Source organism: Vulpes lagopus, chromosome 1 (assembly GCF_018345385.1).
Source record: "Vulpes lagopus strain Blue_001 chromosome 1, ASM1834538v1, whole genome shotgun sequence".
NCBI lineage: Eukaryota > Metazoa > Chordata > Mammalia > Carnivora > Canidae > Vulpes > Vulpes lagopus.
Genome location: NC_054824.1, coordinates 177,006,622 through 177,034,129, shown reverse-complemented (window position 1 = coordinate 177,034,129; position 27,508 = coordinate 177,006,622). Strand labels below are relative to the sequence as shown.

The 27,508-nt window shown below is 43.5% G+C and overlaps 1 protein-coding gene across 1 annotated transcript in view; it reads left to right on the top strand.

The window, feature by feature from the left end:
- The window catches only part of HHAT (hedgehog acyltransferase), a 308,816-nt gene that overhangs the window by 211,066 nt on the left and 70,242 nt on the right, over positions 1 to 27,508 (top strand). The window contains exon 10 of the mRNA XM_041771025.1: positions 22,799 to 23,000. Coding sequence (XP_041626959.1) covers positions 22,799 to 23,000 — 202 coding nt within the window. The remainder of the gene's footprint in view (positions 1 to 22,798; positions 23,001 to 27,508) is intronic.

The following is a 27,508-nucleotide window of genomic DNA, read 5'->3' as shown; positions in this document are numbered from 1 at the left end:
GTAGTTTGGCAAATGTAGTTGATTAGCTCTTTGAGTTGGAGACCAGTACTGATGAGACCCAGATTATGGAATTTAACTTCGTATAATTTGCCCAAAATAACAATACATCGACCACAGATTTCACTCCTAATCTGAGTAGCCACTCACAAATGGGTATGACTTGTTCTGGGAGGGAAAGTATATCAGATTCAGTATAATTCGGTACCACTGGAAAAGCAGCTCAAAGCCAGTGACCTCCTGAAGGGCTTACACATTTTGTCCTTTTATATGAGGAAGGGTATATAGCATTATGGGTTTAGGGGCATAGGACCCAAAACTTCCTATAGATTGTGCTGGTTTGTCACCCATACGCAGTCCTTATCCCCAAGAGGCTAAAGGAACATGGATAAGGGCCCGTGGGACCAAAGACTAATGGATGAGAAAGAGATGTTAGGAAGAGAGGCCATGTGTTTCTGGGGCCAACTTTTCAGTATATAGCTTATATAAGGAATTACATGCATTATGTTATTAATTGACAGTAAATTTCTAGATAAATAAACAGAGAGAAAACCTTTATTATGTCAAGGGCTGGTTTGTTACAGGAAATACCCTCACAGATGTCCGTTTCTTCAGACAACAGGTGAATCTCAGAGAGCCAACCTCCTCCCACCTTTCCAACTCCATAAATCCCTGGTTCAGCATTCAAAAGTTGGAACCTCCTTGGCCTAAAGATAATAGCCCAAGTCACATTTCTGCATGAATTTCTCCTGCCTGGGTAGTAGTTATTTGTTGGCTGTTGTCAGGAATGGAATGGGCAAGGTTATTGCCTGATTATCTAGGTGACCAGGAATATGTGGGTGGAACAGGTCAGATGATACTGTCCACATGGGCATTTGGACACATTTTTTATTTATTTTTTATTTTTATTATTTTATTTTTTTTTTTGACACATTTTTTAGATGGCCAGAAGAACAGTCTTCCTAGTTGACCTTCAGTATGTGTCTTGGGCAGATGGGTACACCTTATGTGGACCTGGATCCCTAGGATCTGTTCTTTAGCTTGGGTGGTGATAATGGTTGATCCTACCTTGTATTTGGAAGTAATACTATATCGCAGGTTACTTGGTGGCAAAGATTTTTCTTCTTACAATTGAATTTCTTATAACACCTAGCACAGGCCCTTCTACTAAAAGGTATCCAACAAATGGTAGTTGGATAAAAGCCAAGTGAATATGAAATGTTATTCACAAAGCATAGTGGTCCCTATTACAGAAGGAATCAGGATGGTGGAGCTTTAAGTGAAGGTAGTGACTCCTACCTGGCTGGCCCTATGTTTCTTTCATTACTTTACTTGGAAATAAAGAATGCAGTTGTCCTGAAGGGCAGATGTTTGCCACCTGCCAGGACTTAACTTTGGGTCTTACATATCTGTTTTTGTTGGCTTTGGTGGTTTCTGGTATTTAGGCATTCTAGTGGGAGAATTGCTAGGGAGAAGAGACAGGAAAGGAAAAATTAACTTTCTAGTGTTAGGAAATAGATTTGGTAACTTTTTTCTTTCTGCGTTCCTGGTCAGTTTTGAGGGGTCCTGGTTGAAAGGGCTTACCACTTTTGAAAAAGTGGGGAAGGAAAATACTTTCATTTTCAAATGGATAAACAATCTCTGCCCTTTTCAAACTTCCAAAATATCTCTAGAGGAAAGCAGCTGTTGATCCACTTAGAGTTTTGTCAGTTATTCTTGCGGCCATGTATCCATAGATAGGGGTCAGATGGCTGGTATATGGTATGATGGGGCATCCTTGGGAAGGGTGCCCAAAGAAATAGAAATGGAAGGATTGGGACTTTCTTGGGGTCAAATACATTGCAAGGATGAGAAGTATATAGGAATTCTTCATCTGGAAGTAGTGAGGAGACTGCATTTCCAAAGTTTCTATTTTATAATATCAGGTAGTTCATGGGATTAGATGATGTCTGACTTGCAGAATACTCTTTAGTAAGTTCATTCTTAGTTGATGGGAATTTGCTGAGCATTTGCTGTATACTTGGCATGCTAATGTATGTCATAGGGAAAAAAGACTTACAAGGCTTGCTTTGTATGTCCAAGAGGTTTATCTCCTGGTTCAGGATGTAGATAAACACGCAGAAACAAGTAGTGAGTGACACAATGCCATCTATGGTGGGATTCTAAATTATGTGCTTTGACTCTAGCCCTTTATCTTGCTTTATTTCTTCACAGAAACTATTAATGAAAGTATATCACCTACTCATTTGTTTACTTGTTTGAGTCTCTTCCAATAGAATGCTCCATAAGAGCAGAGACCTTGTCTATTCTATTTACAATCGAAAATAACTTAATCTCTGCTTGGCCCCTATTAGGTACTTGGTAAAAACCTGTTAAATCATTGGAGTAGATTCTAAGTGCTAGAAGAGGGGTTTGTCAGTAGAGGTTAACGTGAAGCAGATTTTAGTAATAGATTTGGTTTTTTTTTTTTTTAATTTTTTATTTATTTATGATAGTCACAGAGAGAGAGAGAGGCAGAGACACAGGCAGAGGGAGAAGCGGGCTCCATGCACCGGGAGCCCGATGTGGGATTCGATCCCGGGTCTCCAGGATCGCGCCCTGGGCCAAAGGCAGGCGCCAAACCGCTGCGCCACCCAGGGATCCCTAGATTTGGTTTTTAATTCATTCATTATATTACTATTCAGACAGACTTTAGCTCCCTTTGGATAGTCATGTGGATGATTTAAGCAGTGGAGCTAGGATTTGGATTCAGGCCTGGCTGGCTCCTCAACCTACATCTTTCCACTATGCAATGCTGCCATCCACAAAAATGGCCCCACCTTCCCACTGAATGTCCCAGGGACCACACATTAGAGATGGAGATCTAGATCTGGTCTGCAGGTGCCTGGCCAGGATTTAATCTGATTATGATGCTACACTGGCAGCTCTGCAGTGACTGGTCCCTTCTCTTGGCTGTCCAGTCATTGTGATACCCAGGAAAATGAAGGTATTTTTGGGTATGTGACATTAGTGAAAAATGTGTACCAGTCTCCATAACATTATCTGAGAAATTAACTGCATTTCCACCCAGGAACATTTCTGATGAGGCCAAGAACCTGATTAGTCTGAAATAACTTGGGAGTAACCCTATCTGGTGGCAATCAGGCCCGTTGAGGGCTTCAGTCCACTATGACATCAGAAGGCCCTACAGGTTTTTTACTCTGCAATCCACTATTTGTGTTTCTTCTGGTTTGACCACCTCCTGGCACTGCCACTCTGTAATGTTCCCTGTGCTTTCCTTTCCCACAAAATCTTAAAATGACTTGGAAACCGTTAGTACTAAGGCATTGGGTCCTCCCATTTTCTCTCGTGTACCATTTAAAGACCCACCTTTGAGCTGATGTTTAGTTTCTAAAAGTGGTCTTTTATTATTATTATTTTGCTTATTCTCTTTTAGAATTGTGAAAAAGGAAGAAAAAGAACAGGTTGAGAGCATATCTGACTTCCTCAAAGGTTTTTTTTTCCTTTTGTTTTTGTTTTGTTTTAAGAAAGACATGAGAATGGCGTATCTTGTCTCTCTCATGCTTTGCTGGTTTTCTCAAAATTGGATTATTCTGAGCCATGTTTGTGGTACAGAGCACTTAACTGCAGTTTGGAAAGAGCCAGGGAGAGGGACAGTACCGACATTGTCAGTCAAGATGAGCAGAGGAGAGCGTGGTGGATCTGCTTTTTCCTCTTCTTTTTGACTTTGAAGGCTTTGCGGGTTAAGATATACCAAACCTTGGGCCACCTGGTGGCTCAGTCGGTTAAGCATCCAACTCTGGGTTTTGGCTCATGTTATGATCTTAGAGTCATGAGATCGAGCCCTGTTTCCAAGCCCCGCGTTGGGCTCTGTGATCAGCAGTGAAGGCTGCTTGAGTTTCTCTCTCCTTCTCCTTCTGCCCCCAACCCTCTTGCCGCACTCACATACACACACACACACACTGTCTCGCAAATAAATAAATAAATCTTAGAAAAAAGAAATGCCAGACCTTGAGCTTCACTGCCCATGGGATAGAAGGAGGCTGCTGTCACAGAATGTAATAGACTGGGTGGATTATAAACAACGGAGACTTATTTCTCACAGTTCTGGAAGCTGGAAGTAAAGGTTTCAGCATGGTCAGTTTCTAGTGAAAATTCTCTTTTGGTTGCAGACTGCTGATTTCTCACTGTAATCCTCACATGGTGGAAGAAGCAAAAGAGCTCTGTGGGGTTGCTTTTGCAGGGGCACTAATCTCGTTCCCAAGACTCCACCCTCAGGATCTGATTAGGTCCCAAAGGCCCCACCTCCTAATACCATCACACTGGGGGTTGGGATTCAGTGTACTAATCTGAGAGAGACACAATTCAGTCTATTGCAGAAGTTGATGATTACTGAGGGCCAGGTAGTCTGCAATGTTCTTTTGTATGTATACCTTTTCTCAGAGAAAGAACTGGGAGCTGTGATGATAGTGGCTACCTTCTTTCCTGGTTTAAACATTAAATCCATTGCCACATTCCAGTCCCTAGCTGAAGTTTAGTCTGAGCCCTTGGGACTGGGTAAATTCCTTCCTGGCCTATGCAATTCTTGACTTTTTTTTTTTTTTCTTGGCTTCCAGGCAAGATTGTGGGCTACTTTTGGTGGGCAGATTAGAAGGGTATTTGGTTTAATTATGGAGTTTGTAGGATTTGAAGGTTAAGAACTCTTTAAAAAAATAAACCTATTCATAATTTTAAAATATGAGCAAGACACTTAACCATTCTACACTTTATTGCTTAAATCTGTATAAATGCATAAATAAGTCTAGGTGAAGAAGAGCTAAGAGTTGGCATGATATGGTGACAAGATGCCAGTTTCAGAGACAGATTTGAGTCTAAAAGTCAAATCTGGAAAACTAGGAGTTTTTAGCCTACCTCCTACGCTTAAATATGGCAGGTGCCCAGCCAAGTGGCTGCATATAGAAGGTACTGGATAAATGTTAATTCAAATCCTTGTTTTGGTGCTACTTATGCTGTCTTACACTGCTGTCTTTTTCAATGTTTGTCTGTCAACCAGATTATAAACTTAGGGTAGGGATTATATTTCTAGCATCTTTATATTCCCCATCATGCCCAGTATAATGCCTGAAGACCATGAGCCACTTCATAAAATCCTTAATGAGAGTTTATTTAGAGAGGTGAAACAAGAGCTGCCCAGTGGCATGAAATTCTCACAGACACATTACTGAAGTGTGTGTACCCCCAGCACATAGCCCAGTGCCTGGTGTATAGTGGGGGCCCATAGTAGGTATTGAAGTAATAAATGAATGAGTGAAAATGACAAAGATTAAATGAAGATGACATAAACTTCCTCATATTATATCAACCATTCCAGAACACTGGCATTGTGGGGACTAGTGAAGCCTTAATTACAGGATTACAGTTCACAAATATCATGCAATAAGCCAGTTCAATTTTCGGTAGCTGTTGAACACCTAGGAGACAGAAAATATACTGATATTTCTAGAACACTCTAGTGTAAAATATATTAGCTATGCAAATCAGACAAACACGAATTAGAGAAGATACTTAATAATGTGTATTTTTCTAATCTGAATTGATGACATTCGGAGCTTCCACTTACCCAGTTTATTAAGGAATGTGATGTTCCTAAAGAAAAGAGTGCTTTGTAGAAATTCTTTTTAATCCAGTTATCAGGGTCAAGAGGTGGGTGTAGGTAAGGAACTTGAAGTTGCTATGGACCTGAGGACATCAGTGCTTTGATAGAAGAGCAGGAGCCCTTGCTGTCTCTTCATGTGGCCGCTTCTAAATGTGTTGTCTTTGTCACAGTGACATCTGATGTCTGTTGAGTGCTTGCTGTATGCCAAACATTGTTTGAGCTGTTTTCCTTCAATATCTCAGGTAATCTTTACATCTCTATGTGTTTTATACTCTTATCAATTAGGGACCCGAGGTGCAGTGAGCATAAACTGCCACAGCCTCACAACTAATAAGTGAAGATGAGATCAGAGCCCTGGGGGGAACTCATGCTCTGTTATAACCACTGTGCTTTAAGGCCTCTCCTTATCTTAGTGCCCTGGATCAGGTGGTTCTGCCTGTGGCAAGTACCCAGAGGAATACAGAAATGTAGTGGACATTTTGGGGTATGGATTCAAGTAACATACTAGGAGTCAGCCCTATGGCATTCCTGTGTAGTCCAGAAAATAAAACAACTGAAAACTTGTATAGTTAAGAAAACTGTAAGAATTTAAGAATAGCATAAAAAATTGTGTTAGAGGTCAGGGTGATCATTTGGGTTTGGCAGATTTATGATGTTAACGTGGAAAGAGGCTGAAAGGCAAAATTGGGGTGGGGGGAGTGGAAGGCAATGTGAAGTGGTGGTTGGGAAGCATGGTGGGGAGGGTCAACTCTTAGCAGAGTGAAATCCAGGGAGAGCTGCTTCAGGGTCACCTCACAAGGGTTCCCATGTACAGTGATTATTGGAGGCTGATTGCAAGGAGGTAGTTAGGAGCTCCTTCATGCCCATTCAGTAATGCATTTCAGCACTTGCATGACACATCAAGGAGGAGTTTGGTTTTGATGCTTCTCTGTCATTTTTCCTTCATCCTTTTTTTCTTCTTCTTTTCCTTGCCCTCATATTGGTCTTCATGTGTGCAAAATCACTTCCCCAAAAGCACTCTTCACTAGAGCTCTTCCTCCCCCTTCTTCTTGCCTTTTTTTTTTTAAAAAGATTTTATTTATTCATGCGAGACACACAGAGAGAGGCAGAAACATAGGCAGAGGGAGCAGCAGACTCCCTGCAGAAAGCCTAATTCAGAACTCGATCCCAGGACCCTGGGATCATGACCTGAGCTAAAGGCAGATGCTCTACCACTGAGCCACCCAGGTGCCCTCCCCCTTCTTCTTGCCTTCTGATTAGTGTAGCAGAGATGCCTTGAGCACTTTGTGTATATTAGCATCACTGTTTACCTATTCTGTGTGTAGCTGACTTGCTGGCTAATGTGGTAGATGAACCACACTTCAGTAATTGCTTTGTTAATGAGCCGATACAGTCTCCTGGAGTGAACACAGAGAGGTCTGGGGAGGGAGCCCCGAGAAGTTGCTGACGTTTCTAGAACTAGACAGAAGATGAGAAGAGAATGGAGACTGAGAAATGATGGCTCTAGAGGTCAAAGGAAAATGAAGAGAGTGGTTTCACTGGAGCCAATAGGGGAAAAAATATGGAGTTATGGGAGTATGCTCATAGTAGATTAGGGGAACAGCACTTTCCTAAAGTGGTACATGGGTGATCCTAGTCTTGCAAGAAGTATGTGTCTATATGTATTTATAGAAAAATGTCACAGAAGATATAAAAAAGGTTATCAGTAGTTATCTTTGGATTTTTTAATGTATCTATTTGTAAATTTTCTACAATGAATATAAGTAGTCCCATAATGGTAAGACATGGAAGGCATATAGTTAATGCCAAATGTGACAGACAAGACATGTAAGAGAATGATCTAAATATATCCATTGACTTTGACAATCTGGAGGACATTAATGATCTTGGCAAAAGTTATTTAACTGGAATAGGGAGGAACAGGAGTCAGACTGCATTAGGGTAGGGAGTGGTGGGATGGCAGGACTAAGAGATTGGTTGTGGACTGTTCTTTCAAGGATCTGGAAGTACTTGGCCATGAAGAAAAGAAGTTAGGATCAAAGCTGAAGATGTAGAAGTTGTGGGATGAAAGAAAGGTGTTTATAAAATGGGAGGAGTTGGTATAGGTCTTTATGCTAAGGAGAGAACCAGTTCAGATAAACTGGATGAGGATGCAGGATGAGAGGGAGATAACTGATGGGGCATGGTCTCTCAGGAGGCTGAAAGGGAGAGAACCAAAGAGCAGAGTTAATTTTGACATGGGAAGGCCATTTCTTCCACTATGGGAACACAAGTGAATGAGTGGATAGGTGCCAGTGGTTAGTAAAGAAGATGAAGACCCTCTTATATGATGGTCTTGACTTTCTAAGGAAAGCAGTGGGAGCAAGCTTTGGTTGTCCCCATGGGTTTCGTCAGTGTAATAGGTTGGATATGTGCTCTGTGAGTCAGTCTTACATGGCACATTCCTGTGTGTCTCTAGTACTTAGCACTTGCACATAGTAAGTGCTTAGAAGATATTTGTTAGTTATATGAATACATGCTTAGAAAAAGAGCTGATATTCCTAGTCTGTTCTTCATTTTTCATGTCATTCCATAAATTTTCAATCACTGCAGGTACCACAATCCCAGAGGAACCCAGACAAATGAGGAAATATCTAGATAAGGGCGGACTATGATACATTTGGAACCAGATAAAAAAGATAAGGAAACTGAGGATATGTCAGTTGTACATTTAAGACTTTGGAGAGAGATGAGAACTTTCTTCAGATATTTGACAGGCTGCTTGCTGGTTGAAGACCTGCTACATTTATTCTATGTTACTTTAGAAAGGAGAACCAGGATTAATTGGTGAAAAGTACAAGAAAACATCTTCTTTTCAATCTAAGTTGTCCTACCAAAAAAAAAAAAAAAGTAGAAAAGACTTTTTCAAGAAATGGAGAATTCTTGGTCACTGAGAGTGTTGAGATACAGGCTCAATGACTTCTGGCTGTGGGTATGGTACAGGGGAGCCATACCCCAGATGGCCTCCAAGATCCCTTCTTGTTCCCTCTGGACTTGGAGGTGGTATAATAACTTTCCACTGGATTGGAGTGGAAATGCATTGGATTTTTTGTCATCTCGTACTGAGTTTGGGCATTCTAATCTAGAACCGTTATGCTTTGCTGGTACAATGATAATTTAGGTGCACAAAAATTACTTTGAGGCACTAAAAAAATGCTAAAGTACCATCTAAATCATGTGAAATACTGTATAAAGCACTGAGCATGGTGATTGACACCTACTAGGAACCCAAAAGATATTTTTAAAAACTAAAATATTGGATTAAATATTAACTGTCTTTTTAGTGTTAAGCATATAAGTCATCTATGCCTAACATCCATAGTTATCTCAGGTTATCTCAAGTTAAACCACTTGATTTAGTGAAAACATGCATTTTGGAATCAGATCTGAATCTCAATCTCTCTTCTACCATTAGCTTTATTGCCTTTTCTACCTTCAGACAGCTCAGATTGAAGAGAAAAAGCTTCCTTATAATTTCACCAACTGGTTCAGGCTCTGCTCACTTTTTGATTGGGGAAGTAAAAACCTCTTTAGGCTTCATTTTCCTCATCTATAAATTGGAGTGGGGAGGGGGCAGGGGAATTCCCAGGGTGGTTTTGAAAATGGAATTAATACCTGTAAAAGGTTTCGCACAGTGCCTGGCTTAAGCAAGCAGTCTGGTTTTGCTCTCTCCTCTTTATTAAGCAAAATATTGAACTTAATGGAAATTCCTTCCCTGATTATTATAGATGATTGTATCCCTAATATACTATTATCCATATACTGCTAGTATAATAATCATTTTTACATTAACTTTCAGTTCCCTTTCATCCCTTTTGTTTTATTTGATCATCATCTACAATCCTATGAGGTGAGCTGGACATGGATTATAATTGTGTCTCCTAGATGGAGACTCTGTGGCCTTGCGTGGGTCATAACTGTTCAGGGTGATGGAGGGGCCTGCCTGCTGAGCCAGGCTCATTCCTGGGGCAGCAACACCAACATTGAGGTGTGATGTCTAGGTGCACTTGGTCCCTAGGTAACTCGTTAAGAAAGCTTCATTTCATTTTGTGTCTCATGTGCCCAAATGTCACCTTCTGGCCTACCATTTTGATTTTCCAAAGTGAAATGTAAGATTACTTAAAAAAAAACTATCAACTTTTTTTTTTTTTTAAGATTTTATTTATTTATTTGAGAGAAAGAGACAGCACAAGTGAGGGGAAGGGGTAGAGACAGAGGGAGAAGCAGACTCCCCACTGTGCAGGGAGCCCAATGTGAGGCTCAATCCCAGGACCCCAGGATCATAACCTGGGTTGAAGGCAGATGCCTAACTGACTGAACCACACAGGTACCCCCCAAATTGTCAAAAGGGTATTTTTCTTTGAAAGATTTGAGCAGGCAGTGATGACTGTTCTCTGACATTGGCTTTGGTAAGAGTTTGTCAGTGTTGTGAGGGTTAAGTGGGAATTGTGTCTACTGGTCAGTGCAGACAAAATAGAGCCTTCTCTGTGTCCCTTCTTATTGTACTTCAGATGTGGGCTTCTCTGTGGGTCCTCCCCTATACACCCCCAGCATGTGCATGTCATTTAGATCTCTGGGCTGCATTGATTGATTGATTGATTGATTGATTGCTTTTACTTGCAATTTCTTTTTTCTTTTAATTAATTTTTATTGGTGTTCAATTTACCAACATACAGAAAAACACCCAGTGCTCATCCCGTCAAGTGTCAGCCTCAGTGCCTGTCACCCATTCCCCTCCAACACCCGCCCTCCTCCCCTTCCACCACCCCTAGTTCGTTTCCCAGAGTTAGGAGTCTTTATGTTCTGTCTCCCTACTTGCAATTTCTTTTTTTTTTTTTTTTTAAATTTATTTATTTATGATAGTCACAGAGAGAGGGGCAGAGGCATAGGCAGAGGCATAGGCAGAGGGAGAAGCAGGCTCCATGCACCGGGAGCCCGACGTGGGATTCGATTCCGGGTCTCCAGGATCGCGCCCTGGGCCAAAGGCAGGCGCTAAACCGCTGCGCCACCCAGGGATCCCCCTACTTGCAATTTCTAACTGTACCTCAGTCTGTCTGCTCCAGACAGGCCCAGGGTGGTGCTGTTCACCTGTTTGTTATTTCAGCTTCTGTCGCAGGGCCTTGCCCATAGTTGGTACTCGGCATATTTTTAATAGACACATTCCCTTCACAAACACACATAAATGCATGCATGATTTGGGAGCAGTTAAGGAGATGCCAGGTTACACAGGTGCAACTCAGGTCACCATTAGAATGCTGCATTTCTGGAAACCTGGGCCTTAAACAGTGACATTTTATGTTGAGCACTTCCTACTGCCTTGGGAATATCCTTGTCAGAAGTATTTGAGCACCCCCAGAGCCATGGGAGGGAGCTCAGTCCTTTATGGAGTCCAGTACCCTGCTCAGGGTGTGACGCTGTGGGGTGTCTCACTCCCAGGGGAACTTCGGGTGAGAGCTTCATGAGACTCAGCAGAGACCCTGATGCAGGCTCCCATCGAGAGTGATGTTGGGCACACGACACTGCAGTGTAGTTCCAGAGACTGAGAGGTTCCTAGAGAGTGCAAGAGATGCTGGAGAGAACACCAAAAGTTCTGCAGCTGTGCCAGAGGCAGCCACATGTGCAGCTACTGGTGCTGAGGAAGAGAACCAGCCACCAACCCACCAGCCAGGGCTGTATGTTAGTGAGAGGAGCAGAAGGGACCTCAGGCTGGGGAGACCTTTTAGCCAGTGTGAGTTGGGAGTCCTCTTTGATATCCAATGTGTTGTTGAGATTTCCATCGCTCTAGCAAACTCGTCACTCAAGAGCTAGAACACGGTGCGCTGAAGTGACTGAGAATCGCAGTACTGGGACTCCAAGTGGAGGTCACTAAGACAAAGCCCTTGAGTTCAACCTGAATCCAGGGGTCTTGTTGTGACCGACACAGTGGGAAAGTATGGCAGACATGATGACATCCAGATGGGCTGGAATATTGATCCCACAGTTGAACTCAAGAATAGATTGGTTGCCCCCTATACTAGCCCACTCTCGCATCCCCCTAGATGGTTCTTGGCTCCAGTCTTCATAAGAGGCATTGGTACTTAAAGCCCATGGCTCATCTTAGCCTCTCCATGCTCTACAGTATGGGCAGCAAACCCTCTCTCCTGTGGGGTTCCAGAAATTCCTTCTAGGAGAAGAGAGAATGTTCTGGAAGTAGGTTCCCTGTCTTCTAGCCTTGACCATGAAATGGAAAAAGGGTCTTTCTGTTGGGCTCTCAAAATAAACCTCATCTACGCCACCTAAGGTAAAGATCATGAACTCAGTCGGCTACTTTCTGCCCTACACCTTGTGTTTGGGCACATGACTCAGATCGATTTGTGCTTCTTCCATGCTCTTTCCTTTCTTATCAGGAGGGCTGATGGTGTTGGAAGCCCAGGCTTTCTGGACTGGTTACCGGGCCTTAGATTTGTGTTAGTGGATGTAGCCTGGACCGATGAGGCTCCATAGGCACATAGGAGCTCCAAGGGGATACTCTTGCTCCTTGGCTCCCACAAAATGGCTCCTCTTGGGAGCTGCTCTTATCTATAGTTTCACTGGCCATAGTGTTGGATGGTAGGACCGTCCGTGATGTGGGAGGGAAGATCTGAGAACAGCACCTCCTTTCATTTGCACCCCAGCTGCCTCTCTGCTTTTCCAGACTCAAGACCTGGTTTCTCTCTGCAGCCACATTAGCCCCTTGTGGCTGAGTACTACTTGATTACTCCTCATTTTCTCTGCCCGCCTTTCTCAGGAGGAAGGTAAAAGTCAAGCACAGTAGTCTCCAACCCATATAACTTCTTTCCTCATCTTGACCACACTGAAAAGGAGCCCGGGGAGCAAGTAAAATGCCGTTCTTACGGTCCACTTCTTTCCTCAGTCCCCAGGATGGGGCTGCTTTGCAACACGGATTACCGTGTTGATATCCAGGTCCACGCCTGACATCTGTGGATTTCTTATGATTTTACTGCATGAATGGTGGCGTTTTTAATCTACAGAACACTCTGCCTTTTGTAACACACGTTGAATGTCACTCTTAGACCGTCTCTGTGAAATGCCAGCTCTTAAAATATTAATCTCTAATGTGCACTCAAGAGTTCATTCAATTACCATGGGATCTTTCGAATAAGCAGTGTCATCTGGGCAGCCTCTCACTGCATTAAGGGAAAAATGCTTATTGGGGCATTGTTTTCCGGGCATGAGACGATGTTCTTGCTTTGTTTCCGTAAATGTTGTGCTAGCATGGTTGTGTTGGATGCTGCTACAGATTTATTGCCATTCGTACCCAAACCCAAGCATTATCAGCTTTCCTTTCCAGAGCCCAGCCTTAAAAGGTATCATGCCTGATAGGGATTATGGATCATAATTATGATAAATGAGAGACAGTTGAAACAGTTCTGTCAGAGCTGATTTGTCAGAGTGCTGACTTCAGTCCAGAGAGGGGGTAGCCTCATTATTACTACCAGCAGCCATTTTGCTTTGATTATTTTTTGAAAATCACTCCGGTGCCTGAGACCTTCCTTTTTCTTCTTCCTGAAAACAGTCTCAAATCACATTGTTTTTAAAATGGTGCCTGTGTGATATCCACTGGCGTTTTTTCTTCCACTTTTCTCCTTTCTGAGCATTAAGCCCCATGTATGGCCACCCCAGATGAGCATTTTTATTACCAGTGGGCTGTTACTCTTTAAGAAGGTCAAGAATATAAATGTCTGAATTGGCAAAGAAGATAGATTGGTGGGTGGAAATTTGCTACCAGGAAAGGATTCATCACCTTGAGTCAGGATTCCCTGCAGGCTTCCTTCAGATAACCCTTTCCTCATGCATTTCACATTAATTCGCAAGTTAGCTTTATGGCAGCAGGGAGGTGGAGAAATGGGAAACTCAGAAGCATAAGCTCATAATTCAGGCACTCCATGTCTTGAAAATCCATTAGAAAAGATAGATCCTCTCTTTTTAACAGAAACCAGTAGCAAAACAGCATGCCATTTTGATTGATCATTCTAGAACATTCATGTTCCAAGCTATAGAGACCTCACCCCCTAGTTCTCCCTTAGCCCTTGATCTTTTCTTAATTGTAAACCAAAGCCCAGGGAAGGAACCAGCACTGAAGTCCATGACTGTGACTTACCCATCCAGACTCCCACCCTTCTCTATGCTCTAAGGTAGTGTGTGTGGGCTCGTTCATTAATCTACTTCCTACAGTGGTCTTGACCCTTCAGCTCAGTACTTCTCTTACAACCAAAATATGCGTTGGACTTGGAAGTGGCATTCATGACAGAGGAAGAGATATTATCAAAAAGTTGAAGGATTAAAGCCACACTCCTGTTGGCCTCGAGAACACCCTCCTCTCACAGATACCTAACACTGATGGGCATGTCCATGGTTTTATTTAAAGCTTTTAAAGTTAATACCACAAACCTTAAACCTCCCAATTTAGGTGCTTTAATTTTAAAAACATTCAACACATTGGGGCACTTGGGTTGCTCAATTGGTTAAGTGTCCAACTCTTGGTTTCGGCTCAGGTCACCATCTCAGGGTTGTGAGATCGAGCCCAGCATTGGGCTCTAAGCTCAGTGTGGAGTCTGCTTGAGTTTCTCTCTCCCTGTCCCTCTGCACCCCCCTCTAAAAATCTTTTTTAAAAAACCATTTAACACTGAAGTTTTGCTTCTTGGTTAAATCTCCCTTTTCTTTTGGGTAGCTCTGGCAGCTTCCTGGGGAAGTTGGAGTTGGCACACGTTCCACTTCTCAGTCCCTGCCAGCTGTCCCCTGGCTCAGGCCACCTCCTGTTGGTATCTGTGATTTAGTCTGACTTTTTAAATGTTACTCTGCAAAACCCACAGCACCTTAGAGGACAGTGTGGCAGCAGACGTGAATGATGACATTTACTTATGAAGCCATACGTTCTAGCTGGAGAATCATCTTTTGTTTAGAGAGTACAGTCAAAGAAAAGAAGAAATGGAAGGAAGGTGAACCAGGGAAATGAGGAGGATGAGGGAAAGAAGGAAGTTAGTTGGTCAGGACTTACTGAGCACCCCTGAATTCAGAGTCAACAAATCTAGGGAAATTAGGCCACGGTGAATACATGAATTCTGAAGAGATGGAGAATCCGAGGGCCACCAGCATTCTGTGAGATTGGCAGGGGAAATTTCCCTTGATGTGAATGTTGAACCCATTTTGAAAATGGTTGGAAGTGATAGCCAGGGGTCTTCCTTGGGGAGAGGGTGGGGGGGGGAAGGGCTGGCATGGTCAGAGGGCCCAGACTTATATAAGAATGAAGTTCACTGGCTGGACTGGGAAATCTATTTTGGAAACTCAGAAGGTGGCGTTGGTGGCAGAGGAGAGAGCCAATTGGAGAATGACTTTGTAAAATCCAAGCAGGTAGGTTTTAGTTTAGGCCATAATACGATGAGAATCCATTGTAGGCAGGACTCCTTGAAGACAAGGACTTGGCTGCCATTGTCAGACACTATGCTCCCCAAGGACACAGAAGTTGCAACTTCTTTTCCTTAGCTCTTAATTTTTGTTTTGGCCTGAATAACCAACCAACTGGACTTTATGTGTAAGATATGCCGTGTTGCTATGGGAATATAGACTATGTACCGGCCAGGGCCGTGGGCCCTGCCTCTGTGGGGCCCTGTCTAACATGACTGTCTCCAAATCGTTACACCATAAACCCAGATGGAGAATGAAATGCTTCATCTATCCGTTAGGCATTTCTTTATTGCACTTGTCTTCAGAGCACTTTGTTCTAGAGACCCTCAAGGCGTTGTACCAACGTAGCAACTTTTGGGTTGTACAAGTTCATTTTTATAGTGAACATTACCCTAACAGTCATGATCCATAAGTTAGAAGATTACACCAGCAGGGTGGCACTGGATAGGATGTAGGTGAGAGGCAGAGACCAAAAGGAAGCATATGAGAGAACTAGAGCAATTGCTTATGAGAGGAATCATGTTCCCGGCACTGTTGTAATTTTGATCCAGGGCTTGAGATACACTGATGAAGCAAAAGTGGGGAAATGTGTTAGGAGTGGGGGAGGATGGCATCTTTCCCCTCAACCCTTTCCCTGCAACTGTGAGATGGAGAATCCTACAGACCCACACCATGCAGACATCTGGGTTTGCCCCTTCTCGTCTGACTTTCCATACACCCCTCCTTTTCATCTGGCCCAGGGAAGCTTATAGATGCTTTTAGCATCCTCTTGGGAGGAAGGTGGGGAGACAGGCAGGCAGCCAGGAAATCTTGGTGGTTATTAAACTGAGGCTCAAGAACCTTTTTATTAGTGATTAGACTCAGCTCCATAGCACTAAAGAGTATAAAATCCCGCTCTGTCTCCTCTGCTCAAATCTCCAAAGAATCTGTTTTATATTGTGTTTATTTATAACCCAAAATAGACATAGGCCCCAGAGCCAAGGCTTCGATGTGCTTATAAGCAGAAGAGGAGTGGAAACTCCATGGAGGGAAATAGCATGTACCTCTGTCTGTGGTCACCTCCACCTGGGCCTTTACTTCCTCCATTTGTGACTGGAAGTTAGTTTTGAGTATTGCATATTAAAGAGTTGTTTGTTTGTTTTAGTTCCAGTCTGAGAATTGTAGTGCTGCAAAGACTCCTGTAGTACAGAGGCTTGAACTTTCTGGAGCGTTACCAGGCTGCTTAAACTGGTTGAATAAGTAAACTATAAAAGCCACTTTCTTTAGGCCCTGCCCACCCAGTAGTCACCCATTATAGGGAAAGAATTTGGTCAGGTTGCTCTTGTTCTTGGTAGGTCAAGGGGGAGCTGAGTGGAAGGCCAGCAGTGATTTGAAAGTGAAATGTTGGTGATGGACAAAGTTTTAGGGGCCACTGTACCCTGACACACCCACATACCCTCTACAGGTTCCTCTGTAGCCAATGTCAGATGTTTGCAGAACAGGCGACCTCCGTCTGGGCTAGCTATAAGCAACAGGTCTGCATGGTGGGGGGAGGGTGTTGAATCTACAGTTTAGACCCTCAAGCACCAAGCAACTTGGTTCTGATCATGGCATATTTTAGGCTAATGGTTTTAAGTAAAGAACATCTCTGAGCAAGCAGGACAGAGGTGTTGGCACCTTCAAATACTTATAGAAGATAGAGGAAAGGCATCTGATTATTATGACAATGGCATTTCGTTTTCTCCTGAATGCAAGTGCGGTGCTGCTGGCTCATTATTAGTAAGCATGCATCCTCCTATGCATATGGGGTGTTGACATCTCCAAACTCCTTACACATAGATTGTTTCCTCTGATCTTCATAGCAGCTCACACCCAAAGAAGGTTTTAGTGCTTCCAGCATATGGTCAATGTACACACTTATGCTTAGCAGGCCAGACTGACAAGCTCAAGGTTATAGAGATTGGTAAGTGGCAGAGCAGGACCAAGGACACATCTCCAGATGTCCAGCACAGGTCTAAACCCAGTTTGCTGCGGTAGGTACTTGGACTGTGTTCTGCTGATGAGGAAGGCTGGGCTGAGCCATTCATTCTCTTGTCAACCTCTTCCACAAGGAGGAAGGTAGAATATGGGGGACCTAGAGTTTGGGTTTTAGTCTGTGAAGGTAGAGCTGAATCCTTCTCTAGGATAGACACTAGAGCTTGAGTTTATCAGCACAGCACCCCAACCCACTCAGCTACTGACTTTGTGGAACGAAAAGATTAATTTTAAAAAAAATGTTGGCATCTAATTACATGAACCTGGAAGTTTAAATGTAGACTAAATATAGCCGGAGTTTAATCTCTATTTTATAAATTCTGCAATGTTCTGTTGCCAAATAGGACATAGCATTTTTAATAAGCAATTTTTTCAGAGTTGCATATAAAACTTACAGCCAGCATCTCTCGGTAAAAGAGCTGAGAATTAGCCCATCTCAAAATGTGCCCTCTGCTTTGAAAGTGGACCTCTTTTAGCCTTCTGGAGATGATAAAGTCTAGAGTTGCCCATTAACCAACTGCTGGTTTTTACTTATTAAAATTCCATTATGATCTGTACTGGACAGAGTGATATCTTTACTGCGTGCATCTTCTTTAGAAAGCTTTTTTATAAGCAGATCTGTAGCTTCCTTTGTGAGAGCTAAACACGAGGTCCTTGTCCACTACCTAGATTGGGCTGTGGGAGAGAAAACACAAATATGGGCCAAGGTCAGACCAGGGTCAGGTCAGGGATTATTGCCCTGGAGCTGAGTTTAGGAGAGCCTGGCCAGCTCTGCAAAAATCTCTAAGCAGGAGCCCCTCTTAGAGCCCAGGTGAAGCCAAGGTGAGGTCACCTCACCAACAAGGTAACACAACCAGAAGTCTTGCCCTTCCCCACTACTAAAGGGTCTAGTCTTTACAAGTTAGTACTTGTCATCTGTTAAGTCTCCTGAAGTTAAGACAGGTCTAGTGGTTTGGAGTCACATGGTTTTGATTCTGGTAGGGGAAGGGGGATTACAAAGTGTACAGAGACTTCAGGGTCCTTCAAGTGTCTGTATTCTTTAGGAATGGGTGTCCTCTGAAGTTTCTCCCAGTAACTGGGGCAGGACCCTACAATCCCCCTTTAGTTCCTAATTACTCATAATGGGTCTGTGGCATTAAATTGGACCCTACAATCCCCCTTTAGTTCCTAATTACTCACAATGGGTCTGTGGCATCAAATTGTTACCATGATAAATTTATCATGGTAACAATTTATCACAGGTTTAAAAGCTGTTGGAGGCTATGAAAATTATGTTGCTAGGTACATAGATACTGTTGAATAGGAACTATGTAATAACATATGCACATGTGTGCACACACATCACACATCTAGCACTTCCAGAAAGATGCTGACAACCTAGTCGAAATGACAATGTAATAGAGAAGACATCTTTTGATGAGTAACTGTTCAGTCAGGGGTACAAACAGTAGGTGCTCTGGGTTAAATCGAGAGAGGGAATATTCAAAAGAGACTTCTGCAAGGAGATAGAAAATCAGCTAAATTTTTAGGCTGAATAGGAGTTGGAAAACCAGAGAGGCTGGAGGGTGTGAACATGGTAGGACCAAAGGCGTGGAGGTGCGAAAGCCCCATTTGTTCAGGATTTCATGATTTGCCAAGAGAACAGTGGGAAGTAAAGATGGAAAAATATTGCAGAGCTGGAAAGGATGTGAGCCACTGCCTGCCCCAGCCCTGCCAAGCAATAGGTAATTGAAGACTGGGATCCCGCAAACCCACCTCGCCTCATTCCACGGATGAGTAACACCAAGGCATTCGTTATCCTAGGTCCCTCATCCTCTTACCCCTAGGGGGTCTGGGATTAGGTCTCAGCAAAGAGTTTGAAGGTAACATGCCAAGCTGGGGAGCTGTTGTGTAGGTCCTGGGAAAAGGGAGTGTTGTGGTTTTAGGATGAATGTCTTTACCACATGGATTCTCCGCATCCCTCCCCCCATCTGTAGGATGCTACTTCACGGTGGATCTGAGAGAGATGCACATCTTCTTCTCCTTTCACATACACCTACTCAGCAACAGCCCCCCAGCCCCCGCCAACCATTGACTTCTTACGCCACACTTCTTTTGTAGTCAGACATCTGCAGGATGCCAGCCTGGTCAGGATAGCATGTATTATCTGCTTGTGGGACAGAAGGAAACTCGTTAGTCTGTTTAAAATTTGTACTTAGACCTCTGGAGTTCTGGCCCAGTGCTCCTTGGCCCAAGCTCCTTTGTAAATACTAAGCATCTTTCTCCCCAGCAAGATTCCTTCCCTACAAAGGACATTTCTTCGGTTAGTAAAATGCTGGTGAATGTTTTTGTGGAGACACCTTTGAAGATTTGGTTAAATAAGAGGAACATATCACCAAGAAATGCTTCTTTTACCCACCCCCCCCCCAAAAAAAGGCATAATAAGTCATAGGTCTTGGAGTTCTGAAACCAGAACATTCTAGGTTCAGATTTCACCTCTCCTGCTTGTATACCCGGCCTACTCATTAGTTCCTTGCTAGGTTGTTGTAATGATTAGAAGTAGTATACATAAAGCATCTGGCTCACGGACACTCAGGAAAGGGCAGACGTTATTAATAACATCTCCATTTTATAGAAGTTCTTCCTCCTGAGTTGGGGGTTTGCTATGTTGTGCTGATTCCGTGAGATGGTTTTAAATTAAGAAGGCGGCTGCGGGTGGATGCTAACTCCTTCAAGCAGCATTCTCTGCAAGCAGTGACCACATGAGGCTGCCTGGCAGGGGCAGGCCCTGTGCAGACTCAAGCTCACAGTCACTGACAAGAAAAATCTTTTTATTTTTTACTTTGCTGAGAAGGTGATACTGAAAGCTTTCTTCCTTTGGGAAATCAATTCCACTGTGCTGTGGATCTCGGGAAGTGGGGTCATACTACTACTTTTCTAAAAGAGAGACATTTTCTGTTTTTATTAATCATGGAGCTGACACAAGACTGGTAGGATTTGTAAAAGAAAATAACTTGTTTACTCTCCTTTTTGATGCACCCTCTGCCTTCCAGAAGTTAGGAGTGAAGAAGGGATTTTTTTTTTTTGATCTCCCAGTCCAGAAGCCATACCCTCTTTAGGCTTAAAATAAGCAGCCTCATGTCCTTGGAGACCTGCTGTATCTGAATTTCAGGAATAAAAGGAATTCTCAGATTTGTGTCGGCTGTCATTTGGAAGGCAAAGTTACAAAGTCCACTATTGCCAAGAGTCCCTAAAATAGCCGTGCTTGTAATTATGGGGCTAGACACTGCCTTGTCAGAAGCCTGAGAACGTGTCCTTTGAGTTGAATCCAGGATGAAGGACCATTGGTGTGGATGGTGAGAGGCTTTTATTCTACGTTGGATTTCCTGACATGTAGAGTGCATCTCACCTTCACATAGTGAGATGCAATCAAAAGGTCAACATGAAATAGTTATGTTGGGTGAGAAGAGTGTTGGCATTAATGTTACCTGGTTTTATAAAATTATCTGCACAGTTTCTGTCAACAGTAGCCATTCCTCCTACTTCTGAATTTGAACACCTGTTTCCCTCTCTCTCCCTCTACCCCCCTACATATTTACATATATATGCATCTGTATTTATATCTATCTATATCTATATCTGCATCTGCATGCGACCTTCTTACACACACCATTGTACGAAGTGAAGTGCAGCCTCGTGGAGTGCCGTGGTGGGGCAGCAGCTCCCTCCACGCAGGTGGGAGGCTGTAGAGAATTGGGGCCCAGTTTTTGCTTCTGCTGAGTGTTCTGCACCAATAACCAAGCCGCCTCTAGGGGGCAGCAGAACATCAACGAAAACTACCGTGCCTGGGGTTGTCCGGCTTTTCTGGCTCCTTGTCCAGGCGCTTCTAGGTCCAGGATGCAGCAGCCAACCTCCTCCCCGCTTTCCCAGCAGAATGAATCCTCTTGGGCTTGCCCTGCTGGGGTCCGCTTGCCTCCCCTCATTTCCTTCTCCTCCAGACTCTTACACTCTCCTCGTCTATTTTGTACCATGTCATTGAGCTTAATGCCAGGACACGTTTGCTATTGTTGCACAAACAGCTATACCTGTCCTTTTTGGCAGGAACAATGTTTTTATGTCTCTGTGTTTCCCATAATGCCAGGCCTGCCCCGGAGGCCGCAGTAAATGCTTGACAGCAGATGGAGAATCCGGTAATCTGTAGTGAGTGCTTGATACATTTTTGCTAATTTAGTTGTCAAGATGGTCTTGTTCTTGCACAAGAGAAGGCATTTGATTTGCTTCACCTATTTCTGAAATGGCTACCTTCCCACGTGCTTTCTGGTTTGTTTTAGATGGGAGCGTAAGATGTAGGTGTAGTGGAAAGCATTAACTTCGGTGCCACAGTTGCAGGTGTGCATCGAGGCTCTTCCCCTTCCTGGTCATGTGCCTTGCTCAAGTTCATTCCCCAGCCTCGGTTTTCTCACCTACGAAATGGGCCTGTTTAAGCTGATCATATAATTTTACCTAAACTGGGGCACATTTGAGAGTGAAGGAGGATATTTAAAAATACCTATCCTATAGTTTTTTTAAAAATATTTATTGACTGAGGAGTGGTTTTCATTTTTATTTTTTTGACTTGTCTATAAAATTAGTCTATTCAAAAATGGTTCTCAAAATAACATTCCCTACAAAATAGTAAGATAATATATAAACAGGACAGATTGTAAACTGGTTGGCACGCTGGAACAGCAGGTGTAAACCATATGGTGCTTCAAGGAATCAAACCAAGCAATGTGTGTAAAGTGTGTAGTGCTGTGCCTGGAACACACTGCGTATCCAGGAAATGATGATTACATTTTTCCTTCCTGGAAGAAGGTTGGACAAAAAAGCACTCACCATAGACCAGCAGCCTATGGAGTTTTTTAAAAGGCTGCTGCCAGGAGGATATGCTCCTACCTCTCCAGATTCTATTGGGCCAAGGTGTGAATTTTGTCCAACCCCAGCTGGGAAATACCCATCGAAGAAGATGGTCCCACTTATATGTAGTCGGATGGCTGCCTCAGCAGTGGAGAGCATGCCCCCGGGACGCTGTGCATTTTGGTTAATAATCTGGTTGACCTGTGAACCCAGAACTCTTCTCTTCACTTGTGAAGTCACTACTCCTTCTGGGCACCTTGCCTGGAAAGCTGCTGGAGCAACGGGTCTTGGCAACCCTGTTCTGCACCCAGCTCCTGTTATTTAGGAGCTTGATTGTGCTCAAATATTGGGCTTACCATAAACATAATAGTTTGAGCTGTAAAATATATACCTGTCTTGAAGGTTGGTGTCCCCACGTAACTGGAAGCTTAATTGCCATTCTGTGCTTGGGTTCCCAGGGTTGGGAACACCCCTTTTAGCAACTGTAAATTCATGACTCCTCACCCTGCCTTGCGTAAGTGTTATTTTGCTCTGGTAATGAGAGCTGTGGAGCCTGTGTGTGCTCCTGTGACCCAAAGCCCCTCAGAACCAAGGCTTGTGTTTCTGCTGGTTCCTCGTGTGTTGGAGAATTCAAGGAGTGCTCTTTGGCCTCCTGGAGTTAGGGAAGGATCTTCACGTGGTCACTCGCAATGTGTGACAGGAAGATCAAGGGCAGGAGCAGGTGGTAGTGAAGGGACAGCCCACTGCATGGCTAATAGCTTCTTCTTTCTCTAGGTATGTGTACATTCCGGTAGGCGGGTCCCAGCATGGCCTGCTGGGGACACTGTTTTCCACCGCTGTGACGTTTGCATTTGTGAGCTTCTGGCATGGTGGCTATGACTACCTCTGGTGCTGGGCAGCACTCAACTGGCTGGGAGTCACCGTGGAGAATGTAGTCCAGAGGCTTGTGCGAACCCCGTGCATCCAGGACAGCGTGGTGAGCAGGGTCCTTGCTCCTTTGGTGGGGGACAGCTGAGCTAGGTGGGTTAGGTTTGGGAAGGAAAGTGGTCATCAGATTTCACCCCCAATATGGGCCATTCCTGCCAGATTGATTCAAAGAGCATGTGCCCAGAGGTAGCAGGGTTTTTTTTTTCCACATAAGTGTTTTAACTCTAAAAGCAATGCATGCCTATCATATAAAACTAAGAAGATTCACCCAAGAGGAAAAGAAAAATACCTCTTCAACAAAAGCCATTACTCACAACTATTCTAACTTTTTTTTCTTTATGCTCACATGTATAACATTTAAAACAAATGCTATTATTCCAGAGATATAATTATATCAGGACCGCCTTTCTATGTCACCAAACCCATTTCTAACAACCCTTTTTAATGGCTACGTAGAATTCTATTATGTGGCTATGCCATCATTTATTTCATTAATCTCCTGCTATTGGCAATCATGTCATTCAAATTTTTTGCAGTTGTCAATCAAAATTGAGATGAGTATCATAACCAGGATGAATTCTCGTATGTAAAATTGCTAACTTAAAGGTTTTTCTCATCTTTTTTTGCGGGCATACTGCTTAACTCTTCCTTAACTGCCGTGCAGACAAGGTGTGCAAATTTACATTCCTACCAACAAGTGCATGAGGATGCCCTTGCCAATACTGAGTAGTCAGCACTACTGTATTTTTAATATTGGCTAATTTTATAGGGATTGTTACTATCGCATAAAAAACAGCTAAGTGCTTAAGACACATTCCAATTCCACAGGAAAATGATTTGGAAAATGAGGCACTTTACACACATATTTTACACAGATGTTTAACATAGAAAAAGTGATATACAGTGTATTAGAATCTTGTAGGAAATCATCAGTTCTGAATATGCAGCAGTATTTTGATAACCCCGAAAAAAGTGGCTAAAAAGAAATATGCTGTCATCAGTGTTCACGGCAGGCAGTAAAACACAAGAAATCTACTGAGCAGTGATTAATATGCCTAAACTCCCCCAGTATATGGTGTGCCAGCTTGTTAGCACTCACCCGAGTCTCTCCGTCTGGAAAAAGCAATGCATGTTGTTGTGAACAGTGTGTTCCTTGGTGGATGACGACCTGTTGGTGCCCCCTCCACTGTCTCCCACTCCGAAGGATCATTAACGATGCAGGAAGCACACTGTGCAATTCACTGCTTACACATTTTCTTCTCTGTGGGAATCTGAACCTAAGCCTTAACCCCTCTGGTCTGCGAGGTGGAATGTGGCAAATAATTCCATCTTTTAGTCAAATACGTTCAGCATTTTCACAGGTTCTTTTAAACTTGCCATTAGTGAGTCTGCTGTCTGGGAGAGAGAAGGCTTTGACTTAGAGCCAGTTTCCAGTTATTCATGGCCTGGTGAGCTTCCCCTCACCCCCACCCCCCGCACTCCTCCCCTTCCACCACCCCTAGTTCGTTTCCCCAGAGGTAGAGTCTTTATGTTCTGTCTCCCTTCCTGATATTTCCCACACATTTCTTCTCCCTTCCCTTATATTCCCTTTCACTATTATTTATATTCCCCAAATGAATGAGAACATACACTGTTAGTCCTTCTCCGATTGACTTACTTCACTCAGCATAATACCCTCCAGTTCCATCCACGTTGAAGCAAATGGTGGGTATTTGTCATTTCTAATGGCTGAGTAATATTCCATTGTATACATAAACCACATCTTCTTTATCCATTCATCTTTCGATGGACACCGAGGCTCCTTCCACAGTTTGGCTGTTGTGGACATTGCTGCTAGAAACATCGGGGTGCAGGTGTACCGGCGTTTCATTGCATCTGAATCTTTGGGGTAAATCCCCAACAGTGCAATTGCTGGGTCGTAGGGCAGGTCTATTTTTAACTCTTTGAGGAACCTCCACACAGTTTTCCAGAGTGGCTGCACCAGTTCACATTCCCACCAACAGTGTAAGAGGGTTCCCTTTTCTCCACATCTTCGCCAACATTTGTTGTTTCCTGCCTTGTTAATTTTCCCCATTCTCACTGGTGTGAGGTGGTATCTCATTGTGGTTTTGATTTGTATTTCCCTGATGGCAAGTGATGCAGAGCATTTTCTCATGTGCTTGTTGGCCATGTCTATGTCTTCCTCTGTGGAATCTGAACCTAAGCCTTAACCCCTCTGGTCTGCGAGGTGGAATGTGGCAAATAATTCCATCTTTTAGTCAAATACGTTTCAGCATTTTCACAGGTTCTTTTAAACTTGCCATTAGTGAGTCCTGCTGTCTGGGAGAGAGAAGGCTTTGACTTAGAGCCAGTTTCCAGTTATTCATGGCCTGGTGAGCTTCCCCTCACCCCCACCCCCCGCACTCCTCCCCTTCCACCACCCCTAGTTCGTTTCCCCAGAGGTAGAGTCTTTATGTTCTGTCTCCCTTCCTGATATTTCCCACACATTTTCTTCTCCCTTCCCTTATATTCCCTTTCACTATTATTTATATTCCCCAAATGAATGAGAACATACACTGTTAGTCCTTCTCCGATTGACTTACTTCACTCAGCATAATACCCTCCAGTTCCATCCACGTTGAAGCAAATGGTGGGTATTTGTCATTTCTAATGGCTGAGTAATATTCCATTGTATACATAAACCACATCTTCTTTATCCATTCATCTTTCGATGGACACCGAGGCTCCTTCCACAGTTTGGCTGTTTGTGGACATTGCTGCTAGAAACATCGGGGTGCAGGTGTACCGGCGTTTCATTGCATCTGAATCTTTGGGGTAAATCCCCAACAGTGCAATTGCTGGGTCGTAGGGCAGGTCTATTTTTAACTCTTTGAGGAACCTCCACACAGTTTTCAGAGTGGCTGCACCAGTTCACATTCCCACCAACAGTGTAAGAGGGTTCCCTTTTCTCCACATCTTCGCCAACATTTGTTGTTTCCTGCCTTGTTAATTTTCCCCATTCTCACTGGTGTGAGGTGGTATCTCATTGTGGTTTTGATTTGTATTTCCCTGATGGCAAGTGATGCAGATCTTCTATTTCTTGTCTGGTCTACCCAATAGTTACTAACTAGTCTCCCTGCCTCCATGTTTGCCTTCTTCGATTCATTATCCTCATAGGGCTGAGTGATGTTTCTCAATAAAAACCTAACCATATTGTTATCCTTCTTAAAATCCTCAGTGGTATCCCATTATTTTAGGACTAAGCCCACAATATTTTTTTAATAAATTTTTTATTGGTGTTCAATTTACCAACATACAGAATAACACCCAGTGCTCATCCCGTCAAGTGCCCCCCTCATTGCCCTTCACCAATCACCCCCACCCCCCGCACTCCTCCCCTTCCACCACCCCTAGTTCGTTTCCCCCGAGGTGAGGAGTTCTTTATGTTCTGTCTCCCTTCTGATATTTCCTCACCTTTCTTCTCTCCCTTCCTTATATTCCCTTTCACTATATTTTATTCCCCAAATGAATGAGAACATACACTGTTAGTCCTTCTCCGATGGACTTACTTCACTCAGCATAATACCCTCCAGTTCCATCCACGTTGAAGCAAATGGTGGTATTTGTAATTCTAATGCCATAAATACCTCCATTGTAAACGATAGAACCCATCATCTTCCCTGTCCATTCATGGTCAGCTGAGATGCAGACGAGGCTCAACTTCACAGTGTGGCTTTGTGGAGAGCATGAGTAGAACATCGGGGTGCAGGTGTAAGCGGAATGTTTATTTGCAAGTGAACTTGAGGTAGATCTAACATGAATGCTGGGTCGTAGAGAGGACAGGATTTCCATTGGGAGGAACCTCCCACAGTTTTCCAGGAGTGGAGGCACCATTACGATTCCCCAACAAATTAGAGAGGGGCCAATTGGTTCCCATAAAAGGGATTTGAATGCCAACATTAGAAATATGAATGCAACCATTTAACCAAACCATTAAATTAATGTTTAATCCCACACTCAAATAGCTGTGTGCAGGTTAGCACTCACGGTATCTCCGTCTGGAAAATGCAATGTGTTGTTGTGAACAGTGTGTATCCTTGGTGGATGGGCTGTTGGTGCAAGCCACTGTCTCCCACTCGAAGGATCATTACGATGCAGGAAGCCTATGTCAATTCACTGCTTACACATTTCTCTTCTATGGAATCTGAACCTAAGCCTTAACCCCTCTGGTCTGCGAGGTGGAATGTGGCAAATAATTCCATCTTTTAGTCAAATACGTTCAGCATTTTCACAGGTTCTTTTAAACTTGCCATTAGTGAGTCTGCTGTCTGGGAGAGAGAAGGCTTTGACTTAGAGCCAGTTTCCAGTTATTCATGGCCTGGTGAGCTTCCCCTCACCCCCACCCCGTGGTCTGGCCTGCTCTTGGACTTCTGTGGCCTTCCTCGCCCCTGTCAGGCTCAAGCAAGGAGAGAGCTGTCCTCTCATCATCACTGCTGTCACGGCCCTCCTGATCTTTCTTCCTGCCAAGTGCACAGTGCAGTGTCTCCACCTTGGGAATTGTAACCTCGGGAAGGGATG